Here is a 14,897-nt window from a genome sequence, read left to right as displayed (position 1 = left end):
TCTTTGGTTTAGGTTTGAAACACCAGGATGAACAAGGTAGAAGCAACTGCTACAGACCCTGGATAGCTTAGATGGTAGAGTATCAACCCGTTAACTCAAGGGTACAGTGTTGAAGTCCCTATTCAAGTGAAATGAAAGTCTCTTAAGTGCTTGTATTAAAGTTTAAAGTGGTGGATTTTGGGCTTAACGTTTCTGTAGCGAGCCTGGAGAGGTGAAGTTATGCTCAAGAGAGAAGTCAGTAGAAACAAAGACAGAATACATGTGTGTGAAGGAGAGGGCAACAGGTAGAAAAGTAAAGATGCAAGGAATAGAGAGGGTGAAGGTTTATGATTTTAAATACCTGTGGTCGGCCATCCAAAACAACACGCAGTGAAGAAGATTACAGGTGGGGTTGAGTGGGAGGAGATGAGTGTCGGTGGTGATTTGTGATAGAAGGATAACAACAAGAGTGAAAGAGGAGCTTGACAAGCTGGTAATGACGCCTGCTGTCATGTATGTTTGGAGACAGTAGCACTGACAGAAAGGCAGGTGGCAGAGTTGAAGATGCTAACATTTTCGTTCGTCCAAACCAGATTCGGGAGACAAATTTGGGAGCTACTTTAAGATCAGGCTTCAAACTTTCCTTTTTGATAGAGCATATAGTTAGGGCTGGATCAGTTGACCCTGCATCTTCCCTTAATTTTGCTGCTTAGATTTGGTGCTATATTAAATACAACTGAACTGAAATAAAATTCAACTGCTGCATGACTGCAGTGTGAGTTCAGTGTAACTATTTAGTTCACAGCAGTTTAGTGCTTCAGCAGCAATCCTGCTAACCAGCGTGACAGTAGAGGACACTGAGCAGATAAGACTGCACACACCAGACACTGAAGTACCTTTCATGTGTATTTGAAACTTAAAAAGAGGTCATTCATGTGTGCTTGTGCAGCTAGTTTGAAAGCATGACATGCCCATCAAGTTCAAATAGTCTGTAGGCGGTGTTGAGCTGAGCAGTTTGGAGAAAAAGTGGAAGAGGGTTGAGATGGTTTGGACATGTGCAGAGGAGGGTGATTCTTAGTTGAGGTAAAAAGAAAAAGGAAAAGAAAAAGTTAAACTAACCAAGTAGTCAAAAACTAAGAAACACTCAGATTAAGCTGAGAACCATTAGATAGATACTCTTTTAAAACCAAAAATTAACACTTAAAGAAGCTTTGGTTGCTATATTTTAGTGCCAATTGTGATAGCTGTCTAACTCAACTGTGATGACTGACAATGATGCCATTATTTATCCTTGTTCTAGTGTAAAATGTGTTGATTACCGCGTGGTTGTGTTTTTTTTTTTGTTCCAGGGACAAACATATTGATCCCTCCAGTTTTTCCACTTCTTTGTACATTCCCACATGTCCATTCCTTTAGTTTCAGCGATCTTCCTCCAATAATTTGCTGATATTTCTAAGTCCTTGTATTGTTATTATTATTATTATTCCTTGTATTTAGATGAAGATTGTTATTTTGTTATTGATAAATTCAAAAACTGGGGGAAAAAGGAAATAACCTGGAAATGCACAGGAGGACTAGAACAGAAGCAGAGCAGGACAGGTCAATCAGGAGTTGTGGGAGGCACCGACGTGACAAGTACTTACGTTTTTAGGGAGCTGTGTGTCTCCACAGCTGTTCTCAAACGAACGAAGCCGCTTGGACAGGAGACGAAACCTGATGTCCTCCTTCACTTTCATCAACATTTCTTTCAACTTTATACTAAGCGTGTCAGTGAAAAGCTATGAAATGGAAGTTCAGCCCTCGAATCAATCCCAGTTTATTGTGATAATGAGGGAACGGGCCTCACATGGCCATGAAAGTGCATATGGTACTTTTGAGTCTTTTAAAATTGGGGACCATATATAAAAATGAAAAATCCTCAGCTAATGCAACCCCGTTGAATTAAAGCTTCAAGGTTAAAGAAATTCAATCATGTCTTCAGCGTTTGAGTTAAAATCCACTGTGACACTGTACAGAGATACAAAATCTGTATTACTGCCCACCTTTGCCTTTATAGCTAAGAATTAAATTAATTACATTTGTTTTTACCTGGTGACCAGTCTGTCGAAACAGAGACACAGACACACAATCATTAAGCTAGTTTAGCGTCACCAGTTAACTTAACATGCATAAGGGATACTCCCCCAGCCCACCGATTCAAATCCAGGACCCTCTCACTGTGAGGTGACCACCACTACTTATTAATCTGCAAAACATTTCACTGTATTTATGAGTCGAGACATGAAAAATGTCCTTTAAGTGTTTGATAGCTGGATGACTCTACGAATCACTGACTTTGATTGTTATATTGGTTCGGTTATAAAAAATGACTCAGACACGTTGAACCTTGAAAATAAATAAACTATATTTAAATAAGGTCAACTTCACTTGATTAAAGACCTTCGTTTTCTTTCAGGAACACGTTACACCTCATGCCATGATTCAAAACAGAGTTTTTTTCTAAGATTTTTTTTGTTGCATTTCATAAAAAAACTTAAATATCATCTTTAGTTAATTTGTTACAGTATCGAATAAATGTTTATGTCTATCACATGACATTGTAATAATTTCAGTCATTATTTCCCTACAAAGATTCAGGCAGAGAGAAATTTTCATCATCACAGGAAACGACTTCACAGAGAGACACACTGAAGAGAGCAAGACCCGGGAGGGCAGGAGAGGAGGCTGAACACGAACACAGACACTGAAATATCACACACCAACAAACGAAAAGATGACCTGGGACGCAGCCTGGACCCAGCACAGCAGGATGTCTTTTCACAGCTTCTACAGAAACAGTTGAGGAGGAGACTCTGACTCCAGGAATGGTGCTTGTTTGTGTTTCTGTTCAGTCTGTCTGTACCGAGCAGTGGTTGTGCGTGTCACACTTGCTCGCTTTATTTCACACGAAGACTCAGATGTTTTGAAATCCTACTGCGGGGAATCGATCTGACAGAATGACCGACAGGCATCCATCACAGTAGACCATGCTGCTATAACGCACGTACACCGGGCTTCTTCGTCATGCATGTGCAGGGGAACACAGGAGGGGATGCAAACATGGATGCACACTGGGGAGGAGGGGAGGCTGATAAGAGCCGGGGGTGGGGGCATTACATCTAGCTACAGAACAGCGAAGACCAAAGGCCGACAGTTAGTACAGAAGTTTGTGGAAACATGGAACATTGTCCGGACATTGTAGACAGTTCTGTTTTTGGCTCCTGGGCCACACCGAGGTCACAAATGCACACATCGTGGAGGTGATTCGCTCTGTTCCTGCTGGTGCTGTCATTACACAAGAGTTCAGCAGACCTCTGCATGTGTGCGCGTGTGTGTGTGTTTCATATCTAATGTTGGTCCCACCTGGTGGTTCGAGTGAGTACTGTTCAGGGGATTGTTTGAACCTCACACACAACAAACCTGCCTCACAGCCACGGCTAATATCTACAAAACTTTCGCTCACAACAGCCTGAGACTGACAATTACACTGGCAATGTTCCACAGTTTCTTTATGTAAACATGCTACTTACACTCAAAGTTCCTCCGTCACAAGGACAACATGAAGAAGTGTACACTGGCGGAGGGTTACAACAAACACTGCGGCAGGAAAAAAAGGACACGGACCGAGCTGGAACAAAGTAAGCTGCAGCTGAAGCTTTTCTCGTATTGCACATTGAAACCTAATCCCATGAATCAACTCCAAACTGTCCTCCTCAAGGACCTGCAGCACATCTTATGCTTAGAGAAATAATCTTCTATAAATAAATAAATAAATATATAAATTATCTACTATACATGAAAAACAAAGACACAAATGAGTTAGCAGACCGTGTATTTCAGTAAATCAGATGCTTTAAAGTTTGGTTATGATGCACTACTACACCGTTAAAGGGGAGATTCCTCTCTGTGGAAAATATATCAAAGTCTAATCCACTAAATTCAGACACCATGTAGTCTACGTACCAGCTTTATACACTGAAACTATCCTAAATGTCGTTTAGAAATACAAAAAAATCTACCTTGGCTACATCTGCAAGGAAAAAGATACAAAACTGGATTTTAGAAAGTTTACAAAGTTAGTCAGGGTTAACCAATCGAATCCTTTTCAAATTGTCACGTTTAACAACAATAATGAAGAGTTCCACTTGTATAGCACTTATCATCTGTGGGTGAGAGGCTTATAATGCAACGTCCTCAAATAAATATATTTAATAGGACTGAAATTAGGCAGTTACAATACTAATAATAATAATAATTGAAGCTTTTAGTCATTATTATTATTATAAGACAATCTTACTGCTGTTTGTTGTGACATTTTTCACACGCTGGCTTTCCTGCTTCATGCATCTCAGTGCTGAACATAGTAGCCCCGAAATGCCAGCGTGGAAATGTCAAAACAAATCAGGGCGTGTTCGCACACCATCCGGTGTTTTATGGTGTATTTAGCAGCCGATTTCTTCAGTAGCTTGTGAACATTTGTTCCAAGTCTGCCATGCAATACTGAGCAACACATGCACGCCTTGCAGAGCCGTGTTTCCTAATGCATTTCCCATAGAAACCAGTCTCTGCTGTGGCACTATGCCACTCCCGTGTAGACATCCTCGTTTGAAGTTGACCCTCTGGTGAATGAGAGGCGATGAATTACATTGCACGGGACAACATGATGGGTCCACCTGGATCTGGTGTTAGCCGAACCAGTGGAAGCTCGAGACGGTTCTCCCTTCGTATATTGCACAGTAACCACTTATAAAACGATGGAGGAAAAGATAAGCACAACACAGTGTTTTAGTTATGTTAAATAAAGTGCAGCCTGGGCAGTTTGTACAGCAGAAATCTTGAATACTAGATGTTTTTACTTGAGCTTCCCTTAAGGCATTCTTTGTTTGCTATCTTAAAGCATCAGTGTGCTGTAGACTACAGTCCTGCAGCCTAATTAATGTGTAGATTATTAGCTTTTTCCTAACAAATGCTGCAGACCGGATGTTGATGATCGCAGTCAGAGACTTTATTTTTGAGAGTAAACTAACGCCGTTGAGTCCTGTTGTCTGCCCATGCTGCTGTTGCTTAAGATAAAGGAATGGACGAGTCTGCCGCTAACAGTAACACAGTGATGGCTGACTGCAGCTCATCAGCCCATCTGACTGCCTCAGACAACGTTTTTAAATGACACTGCGCACATCGGGAGTGTGAGAGCGCATATTTGGTCCTTCGGGGGATGAAAATGTCCTTTTTGTTCCTCCTGGACCAAACGGCTCCTTCTGTTTTATACAGGAAGGTTTAACATCAAGGACTAGCTGACGGTTTCTGTTCACCGAGTCGACACAAAAACGCAGGGATGTAATTTACAGGTGGATAATCAGGCTGGTTATTCCCTTTTTCATAGCATGTACATGACATATAATGTGAAGATGCTCTGTACATGGCTATACATGCAAAAAATAATCCTTCAGCTTTATATGCAAGCCCCTGTCCGAGGGGCTGTGGTCTGGTAAAGCGATTGGTACACGGATGTTCTTTTAGTCAGTGTTACACTTATGCAGCTTCCTATTTGCTTGTTTTGGTTGCTAAAACTTAGCATGTCGCTAAAACTAAAACCGCTGACATTTGTAATCTTTGCAACTACCAGTGTTCCAGTCTGTGCATGAATTCGAAAATCATCTAAGCTTTGCTGACGACAGTAGAAACCTGCGTTTCTGCCTCAGCATCCTTTGTGTGGCAGCCGGCCCTGTGAAATGACTGCACTCTATATGAACACCGGTTTGTACTATTTACAGCGCGTGTGGAGAGCCACCTTCAGCCATACTGTGTATCAGACAAGCATCACCACTATATAAGAATCTCTTGTAGTAAACAAATGTAATGCTGTTGTAAACATTTGACTCCTTATTTGATGCAGTGCTCCTCCACTTCCTCAGTGAAGACACATGAAGCTGCAGAGTTGATGGACTGAATGAAAACAAGTATTTTTCCTTCTATGCTCACAGGATTGTCCATCTCAGTGGTCTGATCCTGCAAGTGAGCTCCTCAACTCAACAAAATATACACACCTGGCTTTAACGTGAATAAAGCATCCTCTGACTGACCTTCTTTTCACCTCTGAATCTCCCGTCACAGTCATTCTCTGTCACTCTCCGTTAACTGTCTGCAGTAACCTTTCGTTTTCACGCTCGCACCCTCCAAAGATACTTCCTCTTAACCCTCATCTTTCAAGTAACAACGAGTGTGTTTGAAATGCGCTGTTTACACATGCTTAAATGTAGTGTGTGTTTGTGAACATGTATCTGAAGCCCTATTAACCAGATGAATCTTACACTTTGTGTTAAACCGTGGACCGAATGGACTGACAGTCAAAGATTTTGTGTGTGCTGCTGTGCAAAAATTCTTCTGGAACATTCTTCATCTCCTCTTTAAAAGCCGTTGATGTGACAGTAGGCCTCCAGGCTGGAGAAGAGGATGTAGAGGAACCACAGACCCAGGAACAGGAGGGTGGTCAGGAGGCGGGACACTTTCGGGCCGCCGAGCTCTCCGCCGATGGAGGGCCGGCGTCTGAACAACAGCACGAACATGCAGATGAACGCGAAGATGGTGAAGAGCGTGACGGAGAACGCCAGTGATCCAGGATCCACCTGGAACTCCTTCCCTTTGATTCTCCAGTACACGGCAGCCACGGACCACGCCACTCCGATCCCCAGGAACACGTTAACTGCGTTGCTGCCGGTGACGTTTCCAACCGATGCGTCCGCATGCTGGTCCTGTATGGCAGCCACTTTGCTAGCAAAGGTGTCTGGGGGAGGAAAAAGTGGAAAAGGTGGGTGAAGGTACACCTTGAAGCACACACAAACAAACACACAGACAGAAAGACAATCGCCCTCCCAGAAAATGGTTTTTATCCATCCATCCATTCGCTTCCGCTTCTCCTTTTCAGGATCGCAGGGGGCGCTGGAGCCTATCCCAGCTGTCATAGGGCGAGAGGCGGGGTACACCCTGGACAGGTCGCCAGTCTGTCGCAGGGCTAACACACAGGGACAGACAACCATTTGCACTCAGGTTCACTCCCACATTCACACCTAGTGACAATTTGGATTATCCAATTAACCTATCCCCACAAGCTGCATGTCTTTGGACGGTGGGAGGAAGCCGGAGTACCCGGAGGGAACCCACGCAAACACGGGGAGAACATGCAAACTCCACACAGAAAGACCTGATGGTGGAATTGAACTCAGGACCTTCTTGCTGTGCGGCAACAGTGCTAACCACCGTGCTGCCTTGCTTGTGTCCAATAAGATATAAAATGATTTAGAGACACAAAAATGACAAAAAAGTGACTAAAAACAACTAAAAAGATGCAAACTGACAAATAGACACAAAATGCCCAGAAAGAGAAACAAATCACTACTCTTCTTATTGTATATATTGTATATCATATTCCTCTGTCTCTCTTGCTGCGTTGAGCATGTGTATGACCTCGGGATAAATAAAGTTCTTCTTATCTTACAAAACAAAAGATACAAATAAATGATTATAAACAGATGCAAAAAAGCAAAATGATGCAAAATGGCTGAAAGACACAAAACAACTACAAAGAGTTACAAGTTACAAAGTGACACTACATGCACTCATAAATCTGGGTATTCTCCCATAATCCATCCATGCTCCTTTCTGCCTTTTCTTTCTCTCACACGGTGAAACGGGACATTTACTCACCTGGAATGGAAGTTCCCAGCGCCACAAACACCACGGCGGTCACGGTGTCCCGCAGCCCCACGGTGCAGCCGAAATGCGACGCCAAATCCCCGATGATGGCGGTGAGGAGGCCGATGACGCTGATGGACACGAAGAAGCAGGCCCAGCCGTTCCAGTACTCTGTTGGCGGGACGCAGGCGAACAGAACCTTCCAGAAGACAGTGAGGAAATGCATGACGTAGTCATAACAGGATGGAAGGCGCTCCTCACGACCTTCCTCCTCGTCATCATCACCATCACCTGGAGGAGACAAACACAGTGATATTTACGAACAGCATGGAGATCATACTACTCAGAGTACTCAGGGGGTTTGGACCCAGTACGTGACCTGGGTTTACGCTGTCACGAGGAAGGTCTTTTTGATTCTGTAGGTGATCTGTGGGCTTCATGTCCTGCCAGTTTCATGGCGTGGCAGGATATTAATCCCATAAATGTGCTGTTGCAGTCGTAGCTCTCTAACGCTGAAGTGACCAAACTATCTTAGCACCTTAAAGGACAGAGCGGTCTTTGACTTTTGTACAGGAACACTTTATCATACTTTTACTGGGTCCTTTATCTATTACATATTTCTTAAATGTTAAAGAAATAAGCTTATTTGAACAGTCATCATCTCTTACTTCATACAAACCAGATTGTCCTTGTTTTTTGAAAAAAAATAATCTTATATTTAACATAACAAAATACAATGAAAACAAAACACATCACTCATTTTTCATTATCCACTCCATAACAGGGGCTAATTCCTGTAAACACTAGGGGTGCAACGATACACAAAATTCACGATTCAATATTTTTTCAATACAAAAAAAATGTTCATGCCTTTTTAATTTGTCATTTATTAAAATTATAAATATATAAATATACATTTTAACTCAAAAGTACAGTTTTTAAATGTAATGTTGCTGAAACAACAAAGTAATAAAATAAATCTATCTGATGGAGAAATCCCTCATCTTTGGAAAAGAGAGTTTATTACAGATAAATGTCTCTTTTCAAAATAAAAGCTTCTTCTGGGCTATATTCTCAGCAGCATATTAAACATATCAGGTCCCCATAAGGACAATCATGTGCTAACGGCTGTCTAAATGACTCGGGTAAAGTTTGTAGCATGCGTGCTTGTTTTTGTCTGCTTCCACTTGTCTTTGCACGAGGATGATGTCGGAGTAAATGTGCAGTCATATTGTTGTATTCCCACTAGTGCTGTCAGCGTTAATCTGAAATGACGTTAACGCCACAACACGGCAAATCTCCGTTAACGAGCTACCGCGGATCGCCCCGTGTGTGGGGCTGGACGGCCAACACGTTAACGAGCTAACTGCGCTAACGCACTAGTTCCCACCAATGTAATTGAGCATTGCTGGCACATCCAACATACTGTTTTACTTTAGTCCATGACGCGCTTACCTTCAGGGTCATACGTCACATGAAAACCAAAATAGTTCCAAACGCCAGATCTGAATGAGGGTGGGGGAGGTTCAATTTGCCATGTTGCAGCGAGCTTAGCTTCTGTCTTGCTAGCTTGCCCTGCGCTCAGTGGATCTGCGTTCGGCTACTCCGCCTAGGCTGCACTGTCGAGCGCAGATCCACTGAGCGCTCAACACAGACAGCATCGTCAGAAGGAAAGTTGATAAAATAAATCAAAAAATTTTGTATTGTTCATACATATGCTTACCGAACCGAAAGCACTGTATCGAACGGTTCAATATCGATAGGAGTATCGTTGCACCCCTAGTAAAAAGCTATGAAAAGTTGTAGAAATAGACAAATTAATGATATAGGAAACATTTTTATAATAGAAATATCACAGCTACACATAGAAATATGCTTCAAGGAATACAGTTAACTGACTGTCTGCAGAGATCTGTTACTTCCACTAGATGGTGGCCTCCACTTACAAATCTGACCTCCACCGACCCTTCATGCCTGAAAAAGGCAGCTATTTAAAATATTAGACTTATTATTTTTCTTACATCATCCATGTAGAAGCATGCGGATATATTTTACTGATTAGAGGAGCAGTTTACAGCAACATTTGGTGCTTTGTTTTTAGGGATTGAATTAGACATAATTCAAGCATCTTTTTCTCATTTAGCATAATTTACCTGCAATGTTATTACGGTTTTACATTTCAGTTAAATCACAATTCAATGACAGACGGAGAGATTGGTGTTTCCATAAGAATAGATTTACATATCAATGCCTTTGGAAGGGACACAATAAAACAACAACATTACAAGCTGGCATGTTTTTGTGCACGTGACATGCTGTAGATGCTGTCTGAATCCAAGAAGAGGAAACAGCACACACTGGGCTACAGGGACCGGTGGAGGTGGGTGTAGGACTAGGACTCGGCGACCCTGGGTAAGGTGTTCCCACAGCTCTGCTGCTCCTCTGCTCTCTGGCTAGAATCAAGTCAATGTGTCACAGCAGGATCAATTTTTAAAGCACAGTAGGCTCGTTAATGGCACTTTTACAGATGGCCAAAATCTAAATCATTGTTACGTGTCTGCAGGCTGCATGTTTTCTTTCCCTCTCCTTTTGTTTGCCATTTCCTCAGGTACACAGACTGCAGGCTGGTGTCAATTTGGGGATCTCCAGCTAATTAGAGGAAGGAGGCTTTGATTGGTCAAACCAGGAGTGCACACCTTAATAAGCATAATAAGGAGACTCACCTGTGGCTGGGGGCACTCACAGCTTCTCCTTAGACTGGCTGACTGTGTCGTTAAAGGGGGAAGAGCGTCCACGTAACAGCTGCTTGTTCACTCTAGTAACGCGTCCACTGACAGACTCACAAACAGAGCTCACCTGCACTGACAGTGACCGCCTCCACAAACTGTTCCCTCCAGGAGTGTGTGCCGATAACCAGCGCCAAGTTGGTCTTCTTAATGAGCTTGTCAACAGTGCTCTGCCAATCACAAGCACAACACACTTCATTAGCAAGCAATTAAATCCAAGGATAGGTGACAAGAGTCACTCAGGTGAGACAGAGCTTGTTAGTCATGCTTTGTGCAGCTGAAGGGAAGATGAACTATTTAGGGGGCCTTCAAAACCTCACACATATGAGTTTACCTGTCAGGAGGACGGTTTTGGCTTAAAAGTGCAGCCGGCAGGTGGGACGGCTCTAATAAAAGATGCTCCTGCGCTGCGTTACAGGAAGTGTTAGGAGGAAGACTATTTCTGGGCATTTGATTCAGTTTTGACAGTTACAGTGTATGAAAAAAGGATTTGCCCGCTCATTTATATTTCAGCTCATTTCATTTCTTTATTTATTTCACACATGGTTCAACAGTGTTTCTTTTCCTACATACAGAACCTCCTTCCCATTAATATGACACTGCACCCATGGGTGAAAAGGAGCAGGAAGAAGAATAAATTCTTGTTAGCACCTGCCCCCTATCTGCAATCCAAATATTCTTACAAGAAGGCGCCAATACCCCCCAAAAAACCCTCTAACATGTATCTTTATGTAACTATGCAAAACTAAACAACAAATCAATATAATCAGCAATATACAGCATTAAATGGCAATGAAAGTTTTTTCTTCCACATTTAGCCCAAATTACTTTCATGTTCTTCATACTGATTTATCCTTTTAAGTGTGTAACACATTTTAAACGGTGCATGTTTGTACAACTCTTGAGATTATCTTCAAGAGAATTCCATATTCTTATACCTTTAACTGTCGGACACATTTGCCTTTGTGTGGTCTTAGCAAACTTATGCTTAAAGTCAAACTTCCTTCTACTGTCCCCACTTCCTGAAAACAATACAAACAAACTTTGTAACTTAAGAGGTAATGTGTTATTTTTTGCCTTGCGCATGAATAATAATGTCTGTAATTTCACTAAGTCTTCAAATTTCAACAATTTCGATTTTATAAACAAATTATTTGTATGTTCTCTATATTTAACATTATGAACCATTCGTACCACTTTCTTCTGTAGCAAGTATCGAGGATGTATATAAGTCGCATATGTATTCCCCCACACCTCAGCACAATAACTGAGATAGGGGAAAATTAGTGAGAAATATAAAATACGCATCGCCTTATAATCTAATATATCTCTGACATTACCCAGAATATAAATATTTTTAACCATCTTTTTTCTAACATGTTCAATATGAGATTTCCATTTTAATTTATCATCCAATACTAACCCCAAAAACGGAGTTCAGTAACTCTCTCAATCGGAACTCCATCAATGGACAGAATTACTTCATCCTCTTTTACCCGATTTCCAAAAATCATAAATTTCGTTTTTGTCAAGTTCAAAGATAATTTGTTTACATCAAACCATTTTTTTAGTTGTTCCATTTCAGAAACCATTAATTCAGCCAATTCTTTCAATTTATCCCCAGCACAATAAAAAGTTGTATCATCTGCAAACAAAACGAAATTTATCACTACACTCATCAAACATAATGTAATATTATAAAGCTAGGCAAAGGGAACCTGAGCAAATGCAAAATGCAGTTTCTAAATGAGGATTTCATTTATTAAGGGGAAAAGCTCTGCACTCTGATTTTCATACTAACAGCACTGACCACGAGGACAACCAAACCACCCTAACACCGACAGATCCAGCTGATGGTTTACCTGCAAACTCTCACAGAAGCTGAACAGATGCATCATAAAGACGAGCTTTGTTTGTCTTTGTGATTTCTTACTTGCAAAGAATCACAACAGCAGATGTGGCACAGATTTCTTCCTCTGATATAATCCCTGACACAACCCTCTCCCCAGGATTTGTGTCTCCACCTGGTTTTGATCTCGGGACCTTTTGCATATTAGGTGATCGTGTGAATCACGACCACCTAAATTAAATGACACTGTATTTAGTTACGAGTTGCGTAAGCTTTCATGACATCTGTCATATATGAAGAGAGGCCGACAAAGACACCACATCAGATATTTCACTCACTGCTGCATGTGTTACACATTTTTGTCTTTTTCTTTTCAGATTATTTAATTTTCCATATAATGACACGCCCATCATCAGTTCAATTCAGTTAGAGGAGCTGTGTGTAGACCTCGAAGCCAAAACATCAACATCTGGGCATCGATGATAAAATCGTCTCTGTATGATTGAAGTACGTGCAGTTTGTCTGCAGCTGCACGAACACATGAAGTAAAAGTTCAGTGTGCTCGGTCGAGTTTGGAGCTGTGAAACTCACTTCAGTAATTTAACCAGAGAATACCAGAAGCAGCAGATGATACAGTGCAAACATGCACACCTCTCCCACAGTGACTGCCTTATTCCTCAAGGTCACTCACACTCAGTGTTGGGAAGGTTACTTTTAAAATGTATTCCATTACAGATTACAGATTACATGCCCCAAAATGTATTCTGTAACGTATTCCGTTACGTTACTCAATGAGAGTAACGTATTCTGAATACTTTGGATTACTTAATATATTATCATGCTGTTTACAACTACATGAATGTACTATTGCTGTGATTTATTACTGTTACTGAAGGTCCGCGGCTCCGAACCGTAGTAAAGGGACCTCTGGCTAATACGGTGGGTTCTGTGTCGGCTCGTAGCTGAAAACTAGCTTTACTTTGTTGTCTGGGTCAACTTTGCTAGCAGAGACAGAGAGAGGCGTTGAAAGGCTGCTCCAACAGAACTTATTGTTTCAGAGGAAAACACGAACACGGTGTACAGTCGAGTCTTAATAGCTTACTTACAGCTGGGCTCGTCAGGCTCTCTTCTTGGCTGCAGTGGTTATTATTATATTTACATGCTTCCAGCTCCCGTTTCTGCTCGATGACAGCTCGTACTTTTCCTTTTTCTCCCTCCCTCGCTCACAGACACATAACGGGTATGGCAGTCCATTCTCCCTGCAGCACGGACTACACTGCCCATGATGCTACATTCTTTAGAGCTATACCTGTAGCATTCTGTCTGTTAGCTTAGCACAACAACGACAAAAAGGCCTCTCTCACCCAGCCAGTGTTGCCAACTCCTCAGTAAGGACAATCGCTATTGGCTGTCCTAAAAGTCGCTAGAAGTCGCTAAATGACGTCATCACTTAATTTGCATAATTGGTCATGCTAATGTAATTGTAATCTATGTTGTTGGAGAGAGAAATAACAAGAGGAAGAGACATAAAGTGAGTAAAAAACGTCCTAAATGCATTTAGAATTTATTTAGAACTACAAATTAAATTTATTTTAGCAATTAATGTTTTTTTAATGTCACAATTCCAACCCTGCTATCCGGGCTTGGACGGCAAAAGTGACCTGAAATAGGCACTCTGGTGGAGTTATTTTGTGTGTGTGTGTGTTTATAAGTAGTTTTAAACCTGATCCACAAAACAGCATAAGAGTAAAAGAAGAACTGACTGCGTTATGCACCCGCTGCTTGTTGAGAGTAAAAGCGTTATGCGCTTTCACGTCTTTTTTTAGCGACTTTTTTTCTAAAAAAAATCACTAGGGGGTCTGAAAACTCGCTAAATATAGCGACAAAGTCACTAAGTTGGCGACACTGAACCCAGGAAACACGCACTCAGTTACTCATATTTTGTATTTTAAATACGTAACGGCGGTACATGTATTCCGTTACTCCCCAACACTGGAGACATGTCAGTGTCGCCCCCTACAGGTGATGTAGCTGGTCTGGTTTTATTAGTTATTCTTGAAGGGAATGAGTGTCAAAGCTGCATTTTGCTAGTAAGATCTACATTTGTTAACCTGTAATTTATTATATGACTATTTAACAACTATGTATGTATTCCCTTCCTCCCCAACACTGCTCACACTATCCACTAATGATGAGCGACAAGTACAGTTTTATCTGATCACAAGGGGTTGGTTTCATCAAGCGGAGGATGACGATCTGGTGTCTCGGTGGACGGTGTTCGATGTGATGATGGAATGATGGCTCTCCTCCGTCGGCTTTGTTGATGTTTGTTCAGCGCTCGTTCCTCGTGTAATTAATCCTCAAACAAATCCAAGCTTCTGCTCGTGTTTAATTGGCTTAGAGTGAGACTGGTGTTTGAGTTGTACGCGTCCTTCGTTGAGCTGACCTTATCTGCTTTGACACATTTTGTGTTAATTAGATTCCAGATCATTCAGGGGAAAGCATAAAAGCAAACAAGGTGTATTTCAGCGACTGCTTATTGTGACAGCACT

The 14,897-nt window shown here is 41.7% G+C and overlaps 1 protein-coding gene across 3 annotated transcripts in view; it reads right to left on the bottom strand.

Moving 5' to 3' along the window:
• Window positions 1-2,363: 2,363 nt before the first annotated feature.
• Window positions 2,364-14,897, bottom strand: part of slc8a2b (solute carrier family 8 member 2b) — a 243,944-nt gene continuing 231,410 nt past the window's right edge. For all 3 annotated transcript variants that reach the window (XM_087851323.1, XM_087851322.1, XM_087851324.1), the window contains 3 exons: window positions 10,567-10,666; window positions 7,723-8,001; window positions 2,364-6,802 (listed from right to left, as the gene is read on the bottom strand). In XM_087851323.1, coding sequence (XP_087707449.1) covers window positions 6,426-6,802; window positions 7,723-8,001; window positions 10,567-10,666 — 756 coding nt within the window. In that variant the 3' untranslated portion in view covers window positions 2,364-6,425. The remainder of the gene's footprint in view (window positions 6,803-7,722; window positions 8,002-10,566; window positions 10,667-14,897) is intronic.

This window comes from Neolamprologus brichardi, chromosome 14 (genome assembly GCF_056152115.1).
Source record: "Neolamprologus brichardi isolate AB-2024 chromosome 14, ASM5615211v1, whole genome shotgun sequence".
Classification (NCBI taxonomy): domain Eukaryota; kingdom Metazoa; phylum Chordata; class Actinopteri; order Cichliformes; family Cichlidae; genus Neolamprologus; species Neolamprologus brichardi.
The sequence above is the reverse complement of the archived record's forward strand: the minus strand, read 5'-3'. Positions and strand labels throughout refer to the sequence as shown.